The sequence below is a fragment of the Henckelia pumila genome, chromosome 2, assembly GCF_033568475.1.
Source record: "Henckelia pumila isolate YLH828 chromosome 2, ASM3356847v2, whole genome shotgun sequence".
Classification (NCBI taxonomy): domain Eukaryota; kingdom Viridiplantae; phylum Streptophyta; class Magnoliopsida; order Lamiales; family Gesneriaceae; genus Henckelia; species Henckelia pumila.
In genome coordinates, this window is record NC_133121.1 from 1104985 (window position 1) to 1125058 (window position 20074).

Consider the following 20074-nt stretch of genomic DNA (forward strand, 5'->3'; position numbering starts at 1 on the left):
TTGTTTCTCATTTTATATGGGAAGGCCAATAATGGTTTGAGCTGGACCTTGCGGATGGCTTACACTGTGCCACGAGTTCAGTACTTTATTGAGCAAAAACATCGAGAAAAAATAGGGAAAAAAAAAAAAAAAAAACAAGCCAACAGTCATTTGAGCTGGATACTAGACTTTTTTTCAAGAATACGAAACGACAGAACAATGTTGCCAATGAAGGGTTCAAGAATCGTTGAAATGCAGTGAACTTTTTGGACCAACCAAGATGCATAATCGTACATGGAATTCAAGAACAAGAAGCATCCAAGTGTAGTTGCCTACTCATGAAAGCCATATCGACCACTTCATCGTCACAGTTATTCCTGAGATTGACATGCCGTGCGTACAATTGTTCTTGCAAGATTGTGGCCAAAAAGAGTAAAGGATCTCAAACACCGTCTCAAAAAGTATTTCTCTTCTCTCTTGTTTATGGGTCTATCTTGATATTTGTTTCTGTATTTTGGTATTGGCTTGGACTCTTACTCTGTGTTTTAAGTGAGGACGTGAAGCATACCGAAGAAACACTGTAAAGTTTCTGCAGAAGGTAAATTCTGTAAAGGCAGTTGCTTGACAGCAGTTGCCCTTTGAAATGGGAAATATTTCAATTTTTTAGTTGTTTTATATAGTAATGTAGGAATAGCATGTGTTGGCATGATATTCTAAAAGATTGAGCTTGGTTTGTTTGGGAATGCGAGGACTTCTTTTGATGTTAGTGCTTGATGACACTCAAGCTGATAGCGTGTACCCATTTGGGCCTTTGCATTTGACCTTGTAAGTGTCGCTAGTGGCATAAAGATTAAAGAGTACTATAGAAGATTAATGGATGACTGAGACAACTTGGTTGAAATGACTTGTACAAGATTCAAGATTCATATAATTTACCATGGCATGACTTGCACTTGGCTAGAAAACTCACTTGAAAGGCAGCTTCTACATAATCTATGTTAATTTTGAGAACCGCTGGTTAATATGAACTGGTTAGATACCTTAATCCAATAAAAAGTTATGTTATCTGTATTTTGGAAGTATTTGGACCACTCTTAAGATTATTCTGAAGAATGGAAAAGCATTCTCCATTTTTTTTTGGTAATAGGACCATTGATTCTCGCCTGGTTTTTAATAAGAAATGGGATTTTTTTCTAGCAGAGTTCAGATCCAGCCCCTCCAAGAATTACGACAAATGTAAAGCAGAATTTGCAGTTCTTAAGATTATGGAAGGTTATATCATTTATTCATATCTAAATTGTTTCAAATTTCTGTATCTAAATTTTCTTATTTCTTATTAATCAAATGCTTTGAATTGAGAGACAATAGGAGTTTCAAAAGAGAAAATCTGACACGCCCAGGCCTGCAACTAGTTATCGCAGAAAGAGAGTGGAAAAGGAAGAAATGCCAGATGACAGCGAAATTTATCGAGATCCAACTTTATCCCTCTACCAGTAATACTTTTTTGCTTTTACTGTTTTGTTCAACTTAATTTTTCAGTTTGTCCAATGTAGAACATCGAAGTTTAATAATTTGCTCAACTCTTCTAACAGTACAAACCAGGGTTTAGACACAGCATTTCCTGTCTTACTCGTTGATGGTTATAATGTTTGTGGCTATTGGGCTAAGTTGAAGAAGCATTTCATGAATGGAAGACTTGATACTGCTCGCCAAAAGCTTATTGATGAACTGATAACATTTAGTATGCTAAGAGGTTTGTGCTTTGAATCTTTTTTTCATTCACGGTAGCTAGATGGTATCAATATCTTTGAAGTATTATTCTGTTAAATTCTTGTCAAATACCGTTTGATTGTGGCTTGTAGCTTTGTCTAAAACTTAATCTTTTTTTCAAGTATCCAAGCTTGTAGTCTATAACTTGGATTTTCTTTTTTTTTATCTTTTGGATATTAGCATTGTCTAAATTTTTGTTTTCGAGTATTCAAGCATGTAGTTTAACTTGGCCTTTTATTTTTATCATTTGGAGCTTAACATTGTCCTCCCATCTATTTAGAGCTTATCATTTATAAGGATTATCATGTACTCTTCTACTGGCAGCATGCGAAGATCATTGATACTTGATTCACTCCCAAAAAAACGAAGTTCAGTAATCTTACAAGTGATAAATCATTAAATTGTCGAGAGTGATAAAAAAATATGCTTTCGATTTTCTAGCAGAATATGCAAAACTGCTTCTCTAAATATTTCCTCGGGACAGAGTGTGGCCCGGCAATGAGTTACATTCTTTCTATGCAGATCATTTGCCAGTCAATAATGCAATAGCACTTCTATAGATGTTGGCATAATGTCATAATCAGTTGATTGGAAAATGGATTAAATCGATTCCTGTAGTCAATGAATTGAAATTTGTTCCACTCTAGATGACAGAAGTCCTTATTACCATTCATCAATTTTATTAGAAATGTACAGTAGTTATCATATGGTAAAAACTAGATACATATTCTATTGAATGGAGAAAACTCTCTGCTGCATATATGTTTGTTTACATATAGATTCTAACATATTCTTTTATTTATATTTAAATTTTGGACTTACTAGAAAAATATTCTACTCCATATGTTCTTGTCTGCTTGCATGCGGGCACTATCTTATAGACGATTTTGAAATGTCTACAGAGGTGAAAGTGGTGGTTGTATTTGATGCCATGATGTCTGGCCTACCAACGCACAAAGAAACTTTTGCTGGGTATTCTTTTGTGAACTAAGATTTTATGGCCTAATTTCCTTGGAATTTATACGGCTAATCTATTAAAATCATAAAATCCTTGTTTTACTGCTGTTGAAATTCATTTTGTCTTATGTTACTTCACCAGCTAATTGCAGTAATTGAATCTTTGGTTATACCGAGAGAAAATAAATGCATTTACGAATTAGATGTGCTCGTATGTTTATTTATAATTTTTTGTGCAAATTTTTCCTATTCACTAGCAAGATCTCTAATTACAGTTTGTGTCCGTATATTGCATCCTCCATCACTAAAGGATTAGTTTATCAAAGATCAAACACCTGATTTCTCATATATGACATTTTGTTTCACATTTAGCTCTGTGAGTAGGTGACTCACCTAGAGCTAAAACTATTTTGGCTTATGTTCAATCTTTACTTTTTCATGAGCATGAAAACCTTATCGTCTTTGATTTATTGTGGCTCTTCATTTTTTGCTTGCTATTTCTTTTGTAGTTCTACTTTCTTGCTGAATGATTTATCTGCGTGAATATCATAAATATTATAGCTAGTTTAATATTCTTTTCAGGATTGACTTGGTATTCTCAGCTGAAACATGTGCTGATTCATGGATTGAGAAAGAGGTGAGAGACACAAAACAAAACCTATGTTGATTCATAACCCATATTTAAACTTATATCATAGAAAACAATGAGTTTATGGTATACCTCTCTTTCCTTCCAGTTACTGCTACTATGAATTTATCAGTAGGAAAAACATTAAACATTAATAATTAGTTTGAAACATTTATGTGGTGAAATATTTGTTTGTGTAGAATTTTACGATTCTTTTGGCACATATATTTCATGTCTCTGTCTTAACGTTTAATGGACTAAGGCAATTGTTTTTCCGTATATTCAAGAACGTGGATTCCTTTCCTGAAACAATAATTTATTTATTTTCTGTTATAATATTTATGTGTTTACTTAAATTCGCCTGATGGCTTGCTTTTGTTTCTTATGGTTAGATTGTAGCATTGAGGGAGGATGGGTGTCCAAAAGTTTGGGTTGTGACATCTGATCGATGTCAGCAGCATGCAGCTCATGGAGCGGTTTGTGATGTCTTTAACATTTTGGACTAAAACCGTATAATGAATTGTATTATTTTCATAACTTAAAGGCTTCTTCAAAAAAAAAATCCTTTACCTTCCCGGTCAGGGATCTGGCGTCTGTCTCTCATGGAGGACTTCCAGATTACCTACTCTGTGGAATATTGTGTTGTCGTTGAAGTAATTGCTGTATTTGGCAGTAAAAGGTGTAAACATCTTGTTGAAATTCGCTGTATTGTTTTCTGAAAATAAAGCTTGTTACCAGTTTACTGATACAAATTATGTATTGTTTGTTTGAAAGTTTTGGCCTTGTTTGGATTCATTTTTTGTGTTATGGGGAAAGAAATTTGGGGATAGGTTTAAGAAAATATTTTGAGGGAATAAGATTTATGTTTTGGAGGAAGAGAATTTTTATTATAGATCTCTTATCTAATTGTGTAAAAAAATTGTTCAGTAGTGTGTCGTGCATCAGAAGAAAAAATTATTCTAAAGTCGTAAAATATAATAATAGAGAATTTTTTTAAAAAATTATATCGAATTGAATGAAAGGTAATGATTGTGTCGAGAGATTTAAAATGTCGTGAAAATATATTTTGCGAAAATAGTAATGCTTGGTTTCATTTAAGTGAAAAGAGAACAGTAACCAGGAATGGAAATCAACATAGCCGTTTTTCTGCTAAAATCTTCTAAGTTATTTTTTTTTGTCTTCGCTATTCTCTTATTACTTTATTATCATCATTAAACTTACTGCCTCTGAGCAATTCTCAATATTTATGCATATTCAATCTGAATCCTTGTTTTTTATCAGAAACTGATGTAAAATTACTGACAATTCGATCGGTTAGCCATCAACCGTTCCTTGTCTTCTCTATTGCACCTGATGTAATCTGCTGGTGTTTGCTTAATTATCTGTAGAGTTACTCTAGTATTTGTCTAATATGGATGTACAAAAAGGTATCCAATCACTAGTCCTCTGTAGTAGATTCATCTGAGTTTAAATTGTGAACTATTTTTATAAAATCACTACAAACATCTTTGCCAAGAATCTGACAGACATTCTTGCCATGATGATTTTCTTCAGGGAGCTTTTGTTTGGAGTTCTAAGGCGTTAGTTACAGAGGTAAATGCTATATTAGCATAACTCTTAAACTTCTCGCTAGGATTTACATGATGTTCTAGTTCTTAAGGCCTAAGATGTCTATTTTCTTTTCAACCTCTGATGTTCTTGGTTTGGTATATTTGAGGTCATCCCATAGATTTTAGTTCCTAAGGCCGAAGATGTCGATTTTCTTTTCAACCTCTGATGTTCTTGGTTTGGTAGATTGTCCACAAACATTAAAGTTGCCGAGGAGATGGAAATATTTTGCGTTCTTGTGATGCTAAGTGTGTTTTGCAGATCAAAGCTTCACAAAAGGAGGTTGAGCAGATGCTTCAAGAACACCGGTATGCTACAAAGATTCCCCTTATATTTTCTCTCTTTAAGGAAGAGTACTGAACCGACTTGGTAGTATCATCCTGGGCTGCTTATATATATGTGCGTGAGCGCATATATTATACACATAAAAGAGACACCTTAGTCTGGGATTCTGGAAAGGACTCCCTCCTAGCTGTAAATACAATAAATGAGGACCCTTTTTCAGAAAACGATCATAATGAGTAAGTCGATTAATTAGGTTGAGGGCATGATAACTGAGGTCGCCTAGCGGTTGAAAGAGGTTATGTTAGTTTGTCAATGATAGACATAACATTTGATATCCGGAGTCTTGTCCAACTTATGCATCTACATTCTTCAAGGGCTACAATCAGTAGATCAGGAGTCATATATGGCATACTTTACAGAACCACGTAGTAAAATATATCAATAGAGCTCTGGAAAAAACCTTCAAAGGCAGTCTAACTCTTTGCCTGCGAGAATGTATGTTGACATAGAAGGGTAGTTTTGTTTGGTTTGGTTTGGTTTGGTTTGGTTTGGTTTTGTAATATTCAACGGTGCGTTATTTTGTTCGACGATTGGTAGGATCTAGTATCCATACTATTGTATTCATTTGCTCATTTGTTTATTGTACTTATTTAATTTCTATTTTTGTGCAGATCAACTTCCATGCAAGGTAAACTGTTGAAGCACAATCTTGATTCGGAAGTAGTTGATGCTCTCAAGGATTTAAGGAACAAATTGTCTGAAAATGCATCCCCTACTTGACTTTCAAGTCATAAATTAGTTGTTGCGGTCTCCCTTTGTTTTGCAACCATTCACAAATTTCTTTTGCACAAAGATTACTTTGATATTGTTCATATAGGAATCAAAGTGCATTTTAAATTTAAATAGTAATATGAAAATTTACCATAATATATATCACGAGACTAAAAGTTACTTAAGATAATAAATATATATTAAAAACAACTCACTTTTTAATTGTCATTTTGCGGTAAGTTAATAGGTGGATAAGGATTCACCTAAAATTTTCTATCAGCTCTCATTTCTACCAAATAGAATAATTTAAATCATTCCTTCAAATTATTTTTTCAAATGTATATATATTCTTCGATCCATATCTATAATTAGGGTGCAATGCTTGCTAATTTTAAGATATTTTTAATTTCTTGATTAATACATTGGTTATAAGGTATGATCAAAATTTTAGGATTGTCCAATTTTGTTTAGAGAATAAATAAAATGATTAATTTTGAAAAGAAGATAGGGTTTTAGAGGACCCCAAAGGCAGATGGCATGTGTCATTTATCTATCAAATGAGACACTGTTGGCCTTTTCAATTACATTGCACAAATTTTAAGTTGATATCAATGGAGGATATGCCTCTTCATTCGTCCATTCAAGAAAACGAGATGACGAATCATGGCAGACCCATTCATTTTAACATCATCGCACCATCAAAATATATATACATCAGACACACACACGTATATATATCTATTTATGTGTGCATAAAACTGAGAAAATTATAGTTTTGATTTAGTATGTTTGTTTTCGAGTAATTTTAATCCTTTATGTTGAATTTCAATTTTAGTCCGTTGTGGGGTTTTTTTTAATGATTTTAGTCATTTTTCCCCGTCCTTCTGAATAAAAATGAATAAAATCTCCAAAAATGAGAAGACGCAAGACTAATGGTGAAATTTGACAACATGAATAACTAAGATCACAAACAAACAAACATATGAAATTAAAAATACAATTTTTCCGTCTAAACTTGATTAAGTTTCCCTTTTGAAGGTTTTACTCGTGAGTGGATTTTTTGTGAGACGGTCTCACAGATCTATATCCATTTGCGGCTTGACAGATTAACCCGTCACGTTTTACAATGGAAAAATAATAATTTCATCCAAAGAGTTTTTTGTGCACTTGTATATCACGAGTAGATATATGATTCATGTGTTGGTGCCAAATATATGTTCTTTTTCTCGCAAGTCCTTTATTTCGATCGAGGCCTAATTATAACTCCGGTGAAGTAATTGGTGGTTGACTTCAAAATGGAATTCTATTCTCTAAATTACGTTGTATAAATAGCTGTACGGCTCTGTTAGATGATAAAACAAAAAGGGAAATATTTATGTGTTCATCTTCAAGAATCCATTTTTTTTAAAAAAAAAACTGATATATACATTGAATTGTTATATTAGAGATTTCTAATGTAATTATCTTTGGTATTTAAAGCACATCGAAAATTTTCCCCTAAAATACCTTTATATTTTATGATAAAACAAAATAATTAAAAACATTTAAAAACTCAATTTGGGAAAAAAAATAATCCAATATATATTTACAATTTATATAAACATCATGTGAATAAACTTGCGATTTGATTATATTAAAATGTAACGCACATGATGAATGCATGCATCCTAGCTAGCTAGGACTACTAGTATATATCAATATTGTATCAAGTGTCGATGAACAAATAACCAATGGGATAGAATTAAAAAAAATGAAAGAAAAGATACTTTAATTTAAGTACCAAATTGACATTTAAAACGTGTATATATTTTTTTTTTCAAATTTTATTTCATCTTATTCAATGACAACATATAGGATATTTAACAATATACAATTTCAATTTGCCAATTGTTTTTAAAGAAAGCGTTACTTCACATATAACAACATTTTAATTAGATGCCAAAATTTTCTAGGGGTACTCGTCCTTAAATGAAGCCAAGAATTTGAATGAAATTGTGGCTCGACAGAGACCTCGAATTTTTTTTTTGGACAACCAACCAAGAAAACTTTTGCATAAAAAACATTAGAATAGACAAAGACAGCGAAAATTAATAAAATCGAACCAAAGATATATAATTGGTGCATGATCAAGAAGTACTATAAATTTAAAAAATAAAAAAAAACACTAGGTGATAATGATTTACTGATTCTCCATGCGACACAAAATAATTTCAAATGTGATCATTTTTTATAATAAGGGATTAATTTAAGCAACTATATGTTTTGTGCCATGCATTATTGAGAATTCAGAAAATGCTTAAAGTAAGTAGCATGTGTTAAAAGTGTTGGTGATTATAATTAGAGATGAAATATATATATAGGAGAGAAATTAGAAGGAGATTAGTTAAGAGGTGAAAGGGATCGGAAAGGGGCAATAAAAAACGAAGAAAAAGAAGGTGTTGTTATTGTCATAATGGGAATAGTGGTCACGGGATTCTCTTGAATTTTGCAGTATTTGCATGTCCCCCCAGCCTACCCTTATGCATACATACAAGTTACTTTTTGCCCTACAGCCCCACACCTCCCCATATTCCATGAAAATATTTATATATATGTTCGAATCATCTCAATTAGGTTCATATATATGTTCAAATTTTAAAATTTCGAATATATTATTTTTATAAACTCCATCACATTTCTCATTATTTGAATCGATTCTTCCCGAGACTAGATGTACCACCGCGCATGCATTTCGCAGCTCGAGCGAGCCCGATCGAGTTGATCGAGCCATGTGTTCGAGCTGACTACATATATGTCAAACGTACATTAATTACCTCAAATATTGTATAATTCGTAATATTCTTCATCGGCTAATTAACGAACTTGAGAGTCTGTGAATTTCGTATTTAATTAGGGTGCCTTTTTGTATGCTTGTGTGTGTTTTTGGAGAAGTGGCCAAAATGAGCGAAGAATATTGTACGTGTACTTTCTAGTTCACATAATTATTGCATGCATATATATATATATATATATATATATATATATATATATAATTCCTAGCTAGCTAGCTCGGAGTTTAATTCTATAGCTAGCTAATGTTGAGAAGTTTGCGTATGCAATAATATCTATAAATCTATATAGCTAGGAACTAAATAAAAAAGTAAATGTGAAATGCGATATGAAATTAGTATGCATGTTGATGAATATTCTAAATCGGATATATATATATGATATGATAAAATTTGATAAAGATAAGATTCACAAGCCCTAAATGTGTATATATAGAATTTGTTTGTTTTCTTTTTACTACTTGACCAATATAGTGGGCATGATTTTGGAACATGGACAAATTGAAGGTGGAATGAAAGTAGGCTCCAATGGCCAACCTGTCTCGTATTTGTAACGTCCCTTTCTCATCTACAACACCCAAGCTTAATGCATCGATCGATCGGCTTCCATACGTATGGCCTCACTAGCTATATACTAATGTGCATCTTTCTATATAATATTAACTCCCGGTCACCCATTCTTCTAGTTTTTTTAATGTTGTATATATATATATATATATATATATATATATATATATATATATGGTGCTGATTATTAACTAGAGCTAGCCCTAGCTATCTTGCCTTCATGATGAGTTAATAAATTGATGGTTGATTATCTTTTATTTCAACATGTTTATAACTTTTGAATCGTTTTAATTATACAACGCAAAAACTGTCGTGAAATCATGTCAGCTAGACAGATCGATTATTTTTTGCAACAATTTGGTTAATTCCTTCGAAAATTGGATTAGATGGCCGGTGAAACAAGAATCAAGAAACAAGGGACTTGCATGTAATCATGGTTCCGATTCCTAAAAATTTGAAACAAGATCAATTGGGATCGAAACTGACAGTGTTGTAAATTAAGTATTATAATTTCTATATATGAACACTTTTTTTAAAAAAAAATTAATAAGTAAAATCGACTAATCGAGTTATGTTAGTAGATGATAGTGATTTTTTTTCCCTTACGACTTTTCGTTTTTCAAGTTTTTTTTTAAAAAATTTATTTTATATATTAAAAAAATTGAAATCAATAATTAAACTTTTTTTTAAAGGAAATAAATAATTAACCTTGATGCAAGAACTATTGGATAATTTATTTAATTAGTAGTATATATATACATTATATATTTGCTTTAAAATGCATCCAAGTCTAGTAAACCCTTTGAACATACATTGTACCTGCACTTGTTGATATTCATCTTCCTCTCTCAGTCTCCCATACCCAATTACTTCTTCTCCCATTTCTAGTCTTTTGTGCACCAATTCCATGTCTGCAAAAACAAGTAGAGATTTATTAGTAATTCTTTTTTCTGATAATATAATTATATAATTAATCAAGTGTTTCTACCTTAGTTTTATGGCCGTTGCCTCAGCAATGAATACTCAAGATCAAGAAAACTCGAAACAAGACGAGCACGAACACGACATGGTCATGCCTGGATTTCGCTTCCATCCGACGGAGGAAGAGCTCGTTGAGTTCTACCTCCGGCGGAAGGTGGAGGGCAAGCGATTTAATGTAGAACTCATCACTTTTTTAGACCTTTATCGATATGATCCATGGGAACTTCCTGGTACATATATATATACTTGCATATTATTATAAATTAATGCACTTGTTTTATTTATGTCTCTCTTATGATCTTAAGCAACCCTTTTCATGTCTTCCCAAATATCTTCAATAAACTGCAAGTTTTCAAAATCTTGTCTCTTTGTGAGCTAGCTAGCTAGCTAGGTGCATCTCTTCTGATCTTTTTTTTTTTTTTTTGACAAATATATATATATATATATATATATATATGTGTGTGTACATAATTATTTGATTCTTTGGATATTCTCAGCCTTTGCTGCAATAGGGGAGAAAGAATGGTACTTCTATGTTCCAAGAGATAAGAAGTATCGAAATGGGGATAGGCCGAATCGGGTCACGACTTCGGGTTATTGGAAGGCTACTGGTGCTGATAGAATGATCCGAAGTGAGAATTTGAGGTCTATTGGGCTCAAGAAAACCCTTGTTTTCTACTCCGGTAAGGCTCCCAAGGGGATCAGAACTACTTGGATCATGAATGAGTACCGTTTGCCGCAACACGAAACCGAACGCTTGCAAAAGGTAATATATATTAATTGATCTCAATAGCACTTGGTAATATATATCAATCCCAGAATTTCTAATCTCTCTGTGTTTCTCAATACCATTTTTGTTGTTTTTTGGGCAATCATTTTTGTGTTTTCTATTTTTATTTTTTTTTAATCTAATTGTTAGTCTTGTTTTGGTTTCGATACCCTTTTGTTGCCTGACAAGTAATTAACTAATCCAGTAAGAGTTGATTTTCTTGAAACACAGTGTTATATATGTACATATCATTAACATAAGGGTCGAGTAATGAAACCAAAATTAGTTTTTGTTCATGTATGAAAAATTAAGAATAATGGTGAAAGAAACTGACAACTGTCTGTCTTGATTTGATCTAGTTTTGTTCTTACTATGGGAGTTCTTAAATGTTCACAGCAGAAACATAAAGAGACAACACATTAACATTAAATTTAGGCTCATTTATTGCATTGAAACTTCCATCAATTGCTACCACATTCAAAAAAAAGATGCTGCTCATATATTGCATGCTGTGTTACATAAAATAAACCTTCTTTCCAGATGGAGGATAATGACAGTTCACGGTTTTTTCAATACAAATTATTTCAAATTTCACCTCCCCATTTATATATAATCTCATTAATTACTTGGGTTGATGCATGTAACATACATAGGATTATATTGTTTAATAAAATGTTGTGTATACATATATCCTCCATCTATCGAAAATCCGTCAACCTTATCTTATTTTTGTGGTGATCTCTCATGATCAGGCTGAAATCTCTCTCTGCCGAGTGTATAAACGAGCCGGAGCCGAAAACCATTCGTGTCGCGCTCGTTCTCTTCCAACAAAAGGTTTGTTATCTTCAGCAAGAGCATCAAAATCAGCTCAAAAAACTAATGGAAAAACGAGCAAAAGATCAAGCCCGAGTAGCAGCAGCACGGATATTGGAACCTCTCTTGCTCATGATTTAAAGCCAAATTGTTTTAGCACAAATATCAACTCATTTCTCCCCATAAACTCTACTATCACACTTCATAATTCATCAGAACATGATAGAATTATATTGCACCAATCCAGATCACAAGATTGTACAGCCATTTTCGCCGCCGGTTCTTCGTCCCATTCAACTGATCATGATCTTCACAAATTAGTGAATGTTTACTCATCACATGATCAAGCTGCTTCAAACATCTGTCAAGAAAATCAGCATTATTCTAATAACATTGCCACCAATATTTTGGCCCATTTCTCCGGTTTGCAGCAGCAACAACAACAACAACAACAACAACTGCCGGTAGAGATTCCGGGCTCGGGTCAGATCGATTTCTTGGATAGAATGTGGGACTGGAATGCAGTTTCAGAGGCAAGCAATAAAGATCATCGCTACACGAATCTTTTCAAGTGATTGTATCGATCTTCAATAATGTGCTGCACATACACATGCATGTAATTCCATACAAAGATACCTCAATTAATTGTCAATATCTGATTCCTACTACATGCTAATTAATTAATATTTGCTGTTACACTTTTATATCTTACAATTTCAACATTAAGAGTTTGGTTTTTGGAGAACTTGCATTTTCCGTACTGTTTTTCTTTCGATCTTGATCTTTTGTATTGTTTAATTAGATTTTAATACATTATTTTTCAATTTTTTTGATAAATTTAATCTTTTTTGTGTTGAAAGTGTTCACGTAACGTGTGAAGGTCATACGAGCAATTAAATAGTTCTTTTTACCTTCATTCTTTATCCTCTGAGCTTTGGCTGACAAAAAGTATATTTTATAAAATAGAAATGAAGCTCTGATATTCTTTGAACCGGTGCAGCCCAATCTACCAGTGCAATGATAGAGACATCATAGATATTCCTGTATATATTTAGTTATAAATGTACATCCTATAATAACTAGATTCAATTCATATAACAGTAAAATTTTTAAATAATATAAAGTAACTAATTTATTTGTAATTTATCAATATAATTTTAAAAAAAAATAATTAATAATTTTTTTTATTAATCTAACGTTTGAATGTCAAATCTTAAAATAACATGAAAATTAAATAACATAAAATATTATGTGTATTTTCAAAAAAATTATCTATATGCTCGCGTGCAAGATATCCTAGTATTTTAGAAAGTTTAAGGTAGTAGCTCAATCAACTAACATTTTGATAACCCCCAAAAAAAATCTTTTTTATTTTATTGATATTTCAAATCTGAATTTTTCACATAAAAAAAAATGGCCTCAATTACAAAAATTTTAGGTCAAGGAAGCACGAAATGATAATGTTATGATTGCTTGCAGAGGATAAGTCAGAGACAAAGGAAAGCATAGCGCCATAGAAAGTATAGTAGTGTTGGGTTTGACTTTGGACCACAGTCAAAATTTTTACCCCTTTTTTTTTTAGGAAATTTTTTACCCTTTTTACAGCAAAGGTCAAAGAATTAAATGTTCAACTTGTAAGAAAATCAGTAACATATATATATTCGATTCATCGATCCCACAAATGTAAGTGTTCTCACTAAAAATAATAAAATTTATTTATTTTGAGCATCAGTCCAAACTTTTCTTTGGAAATTTAATGAAATGTGCCAAGCTACTTCCCAATTTTAGTATTTAGCTTCTGGTTTACGCAAAGGAATGGTGAAAATTTGAATGTGGATGAGACCGGAGAAATTGGAAGTAACTTGATTCAGACATATATGCAGAATGAACTGATAAATTAAACTCATGTCACTGGAAAGAATTGTACACATTAATTGAAGAGAGAAAAAAATTGTTAAATTTCATTCATTCACTTTCTTATGATGAAAGAATATTCGAAATACACGTAAAACTCAAAATTGGCCAACTTTTAGCAGGACCTCGACGACAAACGGATACAACAAAACTTTAGGCTACCTGTAGCGAAGCTTGAGGAATCCATGATATAATTTCAAGATTCAGGATTCAATATTCTCTCAGCAAGTAACAGATCATCTGGGGTTGTAACCTGCAATTCGAGATATTAACATTACTATTTTCCTTTCGAAATCAAGCTGAGTAGAAAGATATTGTCATTGTCATTGTCATCGTCGTCTCAGCCCACAAAAGGACACAAACAACTTCAGAAGAACGTAAATTTATTTATTTACCTTGATGTTGGTGTAGCATCCTTCGGTAATGTAAACCGGACAATCGATACATCATCAGTGACTTCGAGACCTTCCCTGTAGAAACATAAAAAAGCTTCAAAATTTAGCGTGGGACTTCCCAGTGCAGATAGGTAGGCGAACATTTTCTTTATTCTAGAGAGTTTCATCCATTATCCGTCTGCTACAATATTTAAGTATGCTTCTCATTTAGGCTGAGTTAAAATGAGCTGTAATGCTTTCATAATAAAAGCATTGTGATATTCTGATTGACGCCACGCCCAGCTTCGGCTGCCTTTAACATGCAAAACTCTACACAATGGGTTCGGTTGGCAATTACTTTGCAAACCGATATGAGACCGGCATTTTACTCACCTGTTCTTCATTACTCAATGTCCTCGTTGTCGGATATCAATCCATCGGTACCAAAAATCTATAAGAGACTCCTGATAGTCACCGACTCACCGTAAAATGTGGTACATTATCCCGTAGGTTCAAGAGAAAATTTTCACACGCAACATTTTTTCGCGTAGAACTTAGTTTTTGGTGTTTTTTTTTGTGTGTGACAGTGTGAGTGAACATCTCAGAGACCATTATATCACAACCTCAAACCCACAGGCAATCTACAAAATGGGCTGCGCTAGCAGCTATTTTCCTTCATACTCGATTAACAAAAATAATTGTTAAAAGTTACTCGAAATGTCTATTGTTCAACATTATGAACACATTCACATTCATCCAATAAACTGATGTGCAAATTGCAATGAAAAAAATAAGTAATTTATGAATTTTGGCAGTCAAGATTTTAAAATTACCTATTAACCAATTCAAAACCTTTCTTGAGCAATTCAGGTTTAACAACCTGCAGAAGAGTTGATGACATCAATGGTCAGAAATTTGAGTCCCAACAAGTTCGATAAATAACAATTTGAACATGCACTAATGAAGTTTTGATGCTAAAAACCTGGGGAGTTTGCATTTCCCAAAGCGTCTTTCTGTCCAAAGTTTTTACCACGAACCCTTCACTATTTGCCTGATGCATTGCAGTCACAATGACACATAAACATATTTTTTAACACGAAGTGGACAAAACATGAATGAGAAAGAGGGGGGAACTTATTTTCTAGTTGCACAAGTTTTCAAACTAATGTTGGCCTCGAGATCGATATTTAAGGACTGAATGAATAATGACTTTTATTCTAAGATCCGTTAGTGATAAAAATTCCAATTTTTCTGGACTCAGAATGGTAGAGATTAAATACTTTTATCCAGTCTCAAAGCCCATGTTTAATCAAACACAACTCCAGAATCATTTTTGAGTTCCCACACATGAACATGATAGCTTATCTGAAACCATCTATAAATAAAAGCACCCTAGTCCTGCTAGGATAATAATCATTTTTACTTGATCAGCATTCTGGATGAACTTGTAAAGTATCACTGAAAAAAGGAAATATCAGCAAAACTCTTGGTCAAAAACACACTAGAAGACAATTATAATAAAAATCATAATTATATCATCTAAGAGAGATCGCGTTTTATGGAATGTAAAGTCTCTGAGCCATATGTCATAAGAACATAATATAAATCCAAAAGTTAGAATCCATTAGAAATCAATGGTCAATCCAATGCTTTCAGCCCTCACATGTAAAAGTAAAACTGATCTTTTTTCCAGAAAATTTTTCAAGTATAGGGGGATCTTTACAAATGGAGATATGAAATAATCACCTCTTTAATTGTAGCTTTAGCAGGAACACCTAATACAGCTGCCCCGACAAGCCAACCATCCTTAAGAACCTATGACAAAACCAATAGAGTAGAAGTTTAGGAGAATGGTTTCATAGAAAGTTGGTTTCTGTGTTAAAAAACCAATATCAGATAATTTCCAATTACAAACAAAATTAATAGCTGGGACAAATTTCTAAATTTTTCAAGTTCATCGTTATTCAAGATGCAGTTATATATGCTTCTTGATTTCTTTGCCAATTGAACACAAACAAGTCCAGTCTTAATCATTGCAGGGTTAAATATTACCATGTGAGTGGTAAATTCAAGGAAATATGGACAACTAATAGGATTTTTTGAGATAGAGAAAAACTGAAGCTGAAACAGTTGGAAGAAAGATGTAGACAAGAGAAAAACCGATTCAATCACGAAACCAACCTGGGTTATATCTTCAGTTAATACAAGAGGTCTAGCGGAATCATGAATGCAGACAAGCTCAGAATTTGAATCAATTGCCTGAACATCAAGAAACCACATTCATCAGATACTACAATCAGGTATACATAATTCACAATTAAAAGCAATTGTCTTACACTGTAATCTACAAATGTTAGCCACCATAAGTTTTTCAAGAGCTGAATTTCAAGGTAAAAGCAATAATTATGATATTTATTTCTAAAGAAAACGTTCCAAGACTGTCCCTTAACACGTTTGATGAAACTGTCAAGAGTCTCCTAACTCCCAAAAATTCAACATCAAGAATTTAGTGGGACAAATTCTTTTAGAGTGCATTTGGTGAGAGTTTGAAAAATCACTCCATATCAAAGAACTCTTTACATAAGTCAAAATTAGTGAAGTCTATATATCATTTCAGTTATTAATATTGGTAAGGGATAGTCATTAGTAATCCAACTAGAAGATGGTCGGGCTATTCTAGTTTTTCGTAAAATCTAGAACATTGTAGTCTGTATGCTTGATTAAAAGTTTTCTTAGGAAAAAGGATGCTGGAGGAAATAAACAGTACATAACTAAAGGAAAGACCTCTTCACAATCCAAGCACAAAAATTAGAACAGGAAAGGTGTATGCACCTCTAATCCACTATATACAGAATCTTGTCTCTCCTTTCCGGGTAATGCGAATTTCAGGTCCACTTGGATGTTCTCCTTGGCATCTAAAAACCAATAAGAAAACAAGCTTAATCAATCTGTGAGAAGTGTGTATTTTGCAGCAATGTTTCAATAAATATTTCTGAATTGGTATTACTTCAGCTAATACACAGAGAGTAAGTTCAGACCTTCAAAAATATCTTGATAAGAAGGATCACATACGACAACAATTTCCTTCACTTCAAGCATCTTTGAGAAAGTATAAAAACTGCAAGAAAATGTCAAGTTTATAATTTCAACAAGTAAAAGGATTGTAAATGAAAAAGACAAAAACTACAATCCCTTATTTGAAGTTCTCGTTTTTATTCTGCTTTAGCATTATAAGCCTAGGCATAAGCATCTTTCTGCTATATCAGTATCCAAGAGACCCGGAGCAACGATTTCAACATGGACAAATTTCACAATTCAACTACCACCTAATTCACTTTATCAAAATACATCAAAATAATGAAACAAAAGAAAGATATATCAAAAGAAATATCATATATCTTGGTCACAACAGTCCTGAGTTCGAGAATACTGAATCACCGTGCTCACCTGTACAATGCAATTGGTTGGCCCAGAAGTGGAAGATACTGTTTTGGCATGCTTGCCTAGATCAAAATATATTTATATATATTATCATGTACTTGAAATATAGTGGTGAATAACATAGTAAAGAATAAAAGGGCATGACAAACAGGAGTTACAAAAGCAAGACAAACTTTCATGACTCTCAAATTTCAGTTCATTTTAACTATTGCCAGTGCCACTTAAGAAACTTATCTATCTTTCCATCTTATTATCATAGTTTGTCTTCTCAAAATATCGGGGCAAGTCCTGTTTTCATACTTCACTGTGCTGTAATGACAGGATTCATCTGCTTCTCACCTATTAAAAAAGGATTTGGATAGGTGTATCCATTCTATCATATTTGAACGCTTGTCTTATTCTAAATCACCAAGTAAAAAGACCAAAAGGCCTCCAGCTTCTACATTCAATTTATATTGGATCTCACTCTTTTTAGCAAGGATCGTAGGCAAAAACAAGAGAACTTAAAGTAGTTAACATATTTCATAAACTCGCTATTTTGTAAAAGCATTCAAAATAAAATTCCAAAGCTATGCTAAGAAATTTCGAATCTTGAAAAGATGATTTAAAAACTCCTATCTTGTTTCACTTTCCATCGTCTCAACCACGAAATAATGCCAATTCTTTATCACCAAAAAACGTGTACAGACTACAAACAATTGTATAAAAGGAGGAATTAATGGCTTACACCCTTTCTTTTGCCCTTTCCTCCTGCGAGCAGGACGACAGATACACTTCTGTCTTTCAACACCACTTCAGAACCCTGCTATACCAGCCAATAAAACTTAAAAACTACAACTTTTCAAAGAACTTCAAGCCATTTAAAAACGCACCACACACAGTTCAAAATGCAACTTCTGTTTTTAACCTCTACCTTTGCAGCATCCGCAGAGCAAGTGATTCTTGAATTGAAAAATCTCTGTCCCTTCAAAGAATTAACTTTGCTAGCATATCTGGAAGAAGAAACTGAGTAATTCTTTAAACGGGTCGGAATATTGGAGACAAATGGCAAAAATTTGAAGGAAATTGGGGAATCATTTCTCAAGAAAAGTGGAGAAATTGAAATAGCCAATTGATGTGTTGACATCGTTTTGTTTTTCACAGCATACAAGGAGCCACCAATCCACATGTCAAAAACGGGTCGGCGGGACTGGCTGACCCGCGATTTGGGCGACCTCCAAATGCTGAACCCACCCAACTCATTTTGGACCGTGTTGGGCAGGCCGGCCCACCTGATTTTTTAAAAAATAAATGTTATTTTTTAATTAAAAAAACTATAAAAACACTTGAAATTCTAAGAAAATGAAAAATAAAATTTAATCAAATAGTTTAATCAATGTTAAAAAATATTACTATGAAAAATTAATAATATATAAAATTAATTAGTAAAATAAAATATGAAAAAATTAAAAAAAATAATACATAGTTAATTATCATCAAAATTCATTCAAAATAAGTTCAATAAAACTAAAAAATATGTATAAAAAACACTAAAAAAATACAATTTTGCAAAAAAAAAAAATAATAAAAAAATTTGGCGGGCCAGCGCGGGCTCAACCCATTTGGCCCGCCTCCAAACGGGCTAAGATTTTTTCAACCCAACCCAACCCATTTTTATGGCCCGACGGGCTGGCTCGGCGGGCTCAACCCATTTTGACAAGTCTAGCCACCAAACTACTCAACGATACAGCAAACGGTCCGAGGAATATATAATATATACATATACTCCATAAAACATAATATAACATAATTAGAATAATAACATTATACATAAATATAAAGCAGCCGAGCATGTCTCACCCGGTTGTTGGTCAATGTTTTCCTTTCTGTTTTAATTTTCTTTTAAATCTTGTTTCTAACAGGGTTGACTCGAAGAGATCCCATTCCACATGAGTTAGAGGCTCATTGGCTCATGCGAAGGTTAAATCGAGGGATGTGCACGAGCGACAGGAACCTGAAGGAGGGAGCAACATGACCCAACCCCAGAGCATATCCCACAATATTTCAGCAGAAAATATGCTCCACACGAGGATCGAACCCGCAACGCTTGGGAATCTCTTCTCACATCACCTCATGTCTTACCAACTCGTCTATGCCTCTGTGGGCTTATTTTAAATCTTGTTTGATGATATATATGGTCGTAGTCATAATATATGTTCATGTAATTTCCATCATAATTGTTTTCATGGTGAGCAAATGTGAATTGAGAGCAGAGAGTTTTATTTTATTTTTTTCTCTTAAAAAAAAGCTAATATGAAAGTTAAAAATTCATATTTTGCATGTTTCTAAATTCATGTATCAACATTTTTTTAAGTAATTATTGAGAATTATTCTTCAGTGATGACACTCT

The 20074-nt window shown here is 32.9% G+C and overlaps 2 protein-coding genes and 1 pseudogene across 3 annotated transcripts; 2 read left to right on the forward strand and 1 right to left on the reverse strand.

The window, feature by feature from the left end:
* Positions 1–54: 54 nt before the first annotated feature.
* On the forward strand, positions 55–6099 carry LOC140883112 (uncharacterized). 2 transcript variants are annotated; one of them, XM_073289444.1, is made up of 10 exons: positions 55–440; positions 1177–1251; positions 1348–1472; positions 1572–1732; positions 2652–2721; positions 3289–3343; positions 3727–3810; positions 4889–4927; positions 5204–5250; positions 5899–6099. In XM_073289444.1, exons 1-10 carry the CDS (start codon positions 318–320, stop codon positions 6005–6007), a joined length of 888 nt encoding a protein of 295 aa, XP_073145545.1. In that variant the 5' UTR covers positions 55–317; the 3' UTR covers positions 6008–6099. The 2 variants fall into 2 exon arrangements, with proteins under 2 accessions (XP_073145545.1, XP_073145546.1); XM_073289445.1 differs by having other exon boundaries at positions 58–440; positions 1180–1251.
* A 4104-nt stretch (positions 6100–10203) lies between these two features.
* On the forward strand, positions 10204–12690 carry LOC140884005 (uncharacterized). Its single transcript, XM_073290665.1, has 3 exons — positions 10204–10604; positions 10872–11140; positions 11896–12690. Exons 1-3 carry the CDS (start codon positions 10391–10393, stop codon positions 12529–12531), a joined length of 1119 nt encoding a protein of 372 aa, XP_073146766.1. The 5' UTR covers positions 10204–10390; the 3' UTR covers positions 12532–12690.
* A 1158-nt stretch (positions 12691–13848) lies between these two features.
* LOC140881865 (2-C-methyl-D-erythritol 4-phosphate cytidylyltransferase, chloroplastic-like) lies at positions 13849–18822 on the reverse strand (annotated as a pseudogene).
* Between the last annotated feature and the right edge of the window lie 1252 nt (positions 18823–20074).

Excerpts from the sequence above, each read along its gene's own strand:
- LOC140883112 (XM_073289444.1), top strand. The coding sequence starts at position 318 with ATGAAAGCCATATCGACCACTTCATCGTCACAGTTATTCCTGAGATTG. Across the intron at positions 2,722-3,288 it reads CACAAAGAAACTTTTGCTGG|GATTGACTTGGTATTCTCAG; the intron begins GTATTCTTTTGT and ends TATTCTTTTCAG. Across the intron at positions 3,344-3,726 it reads ATTCATGGATTGAGAAAGAG|ATTGTAGCATTGAGGGAGGA; the intron begins GTGAGAGACACA and ends TCTTATGGTTAG.
- LOC140884005 (XM_073290665.1), top strand. The coding sequence starts at position 10,391 with ATGGCCGTTGCCTCAGCAATGAATACTCAAGATCAAGAAAACTCGAAA. Across the intron at positions 10,605-10,871 it reads TGATCCATGGGAACTTCCTG|CCTTTGCTGCAATAGGGGAG; the intron begins GTACATATATAT and ends GGATATTCTCAG. Across the intron at positions 11,141-11,895 it reads AAACCGAACGCTTGCAAAAG|GCTGAAATCTCTCTCTGCCG; the intron begins GTAATATATATT and ends TCTCATGATCAG.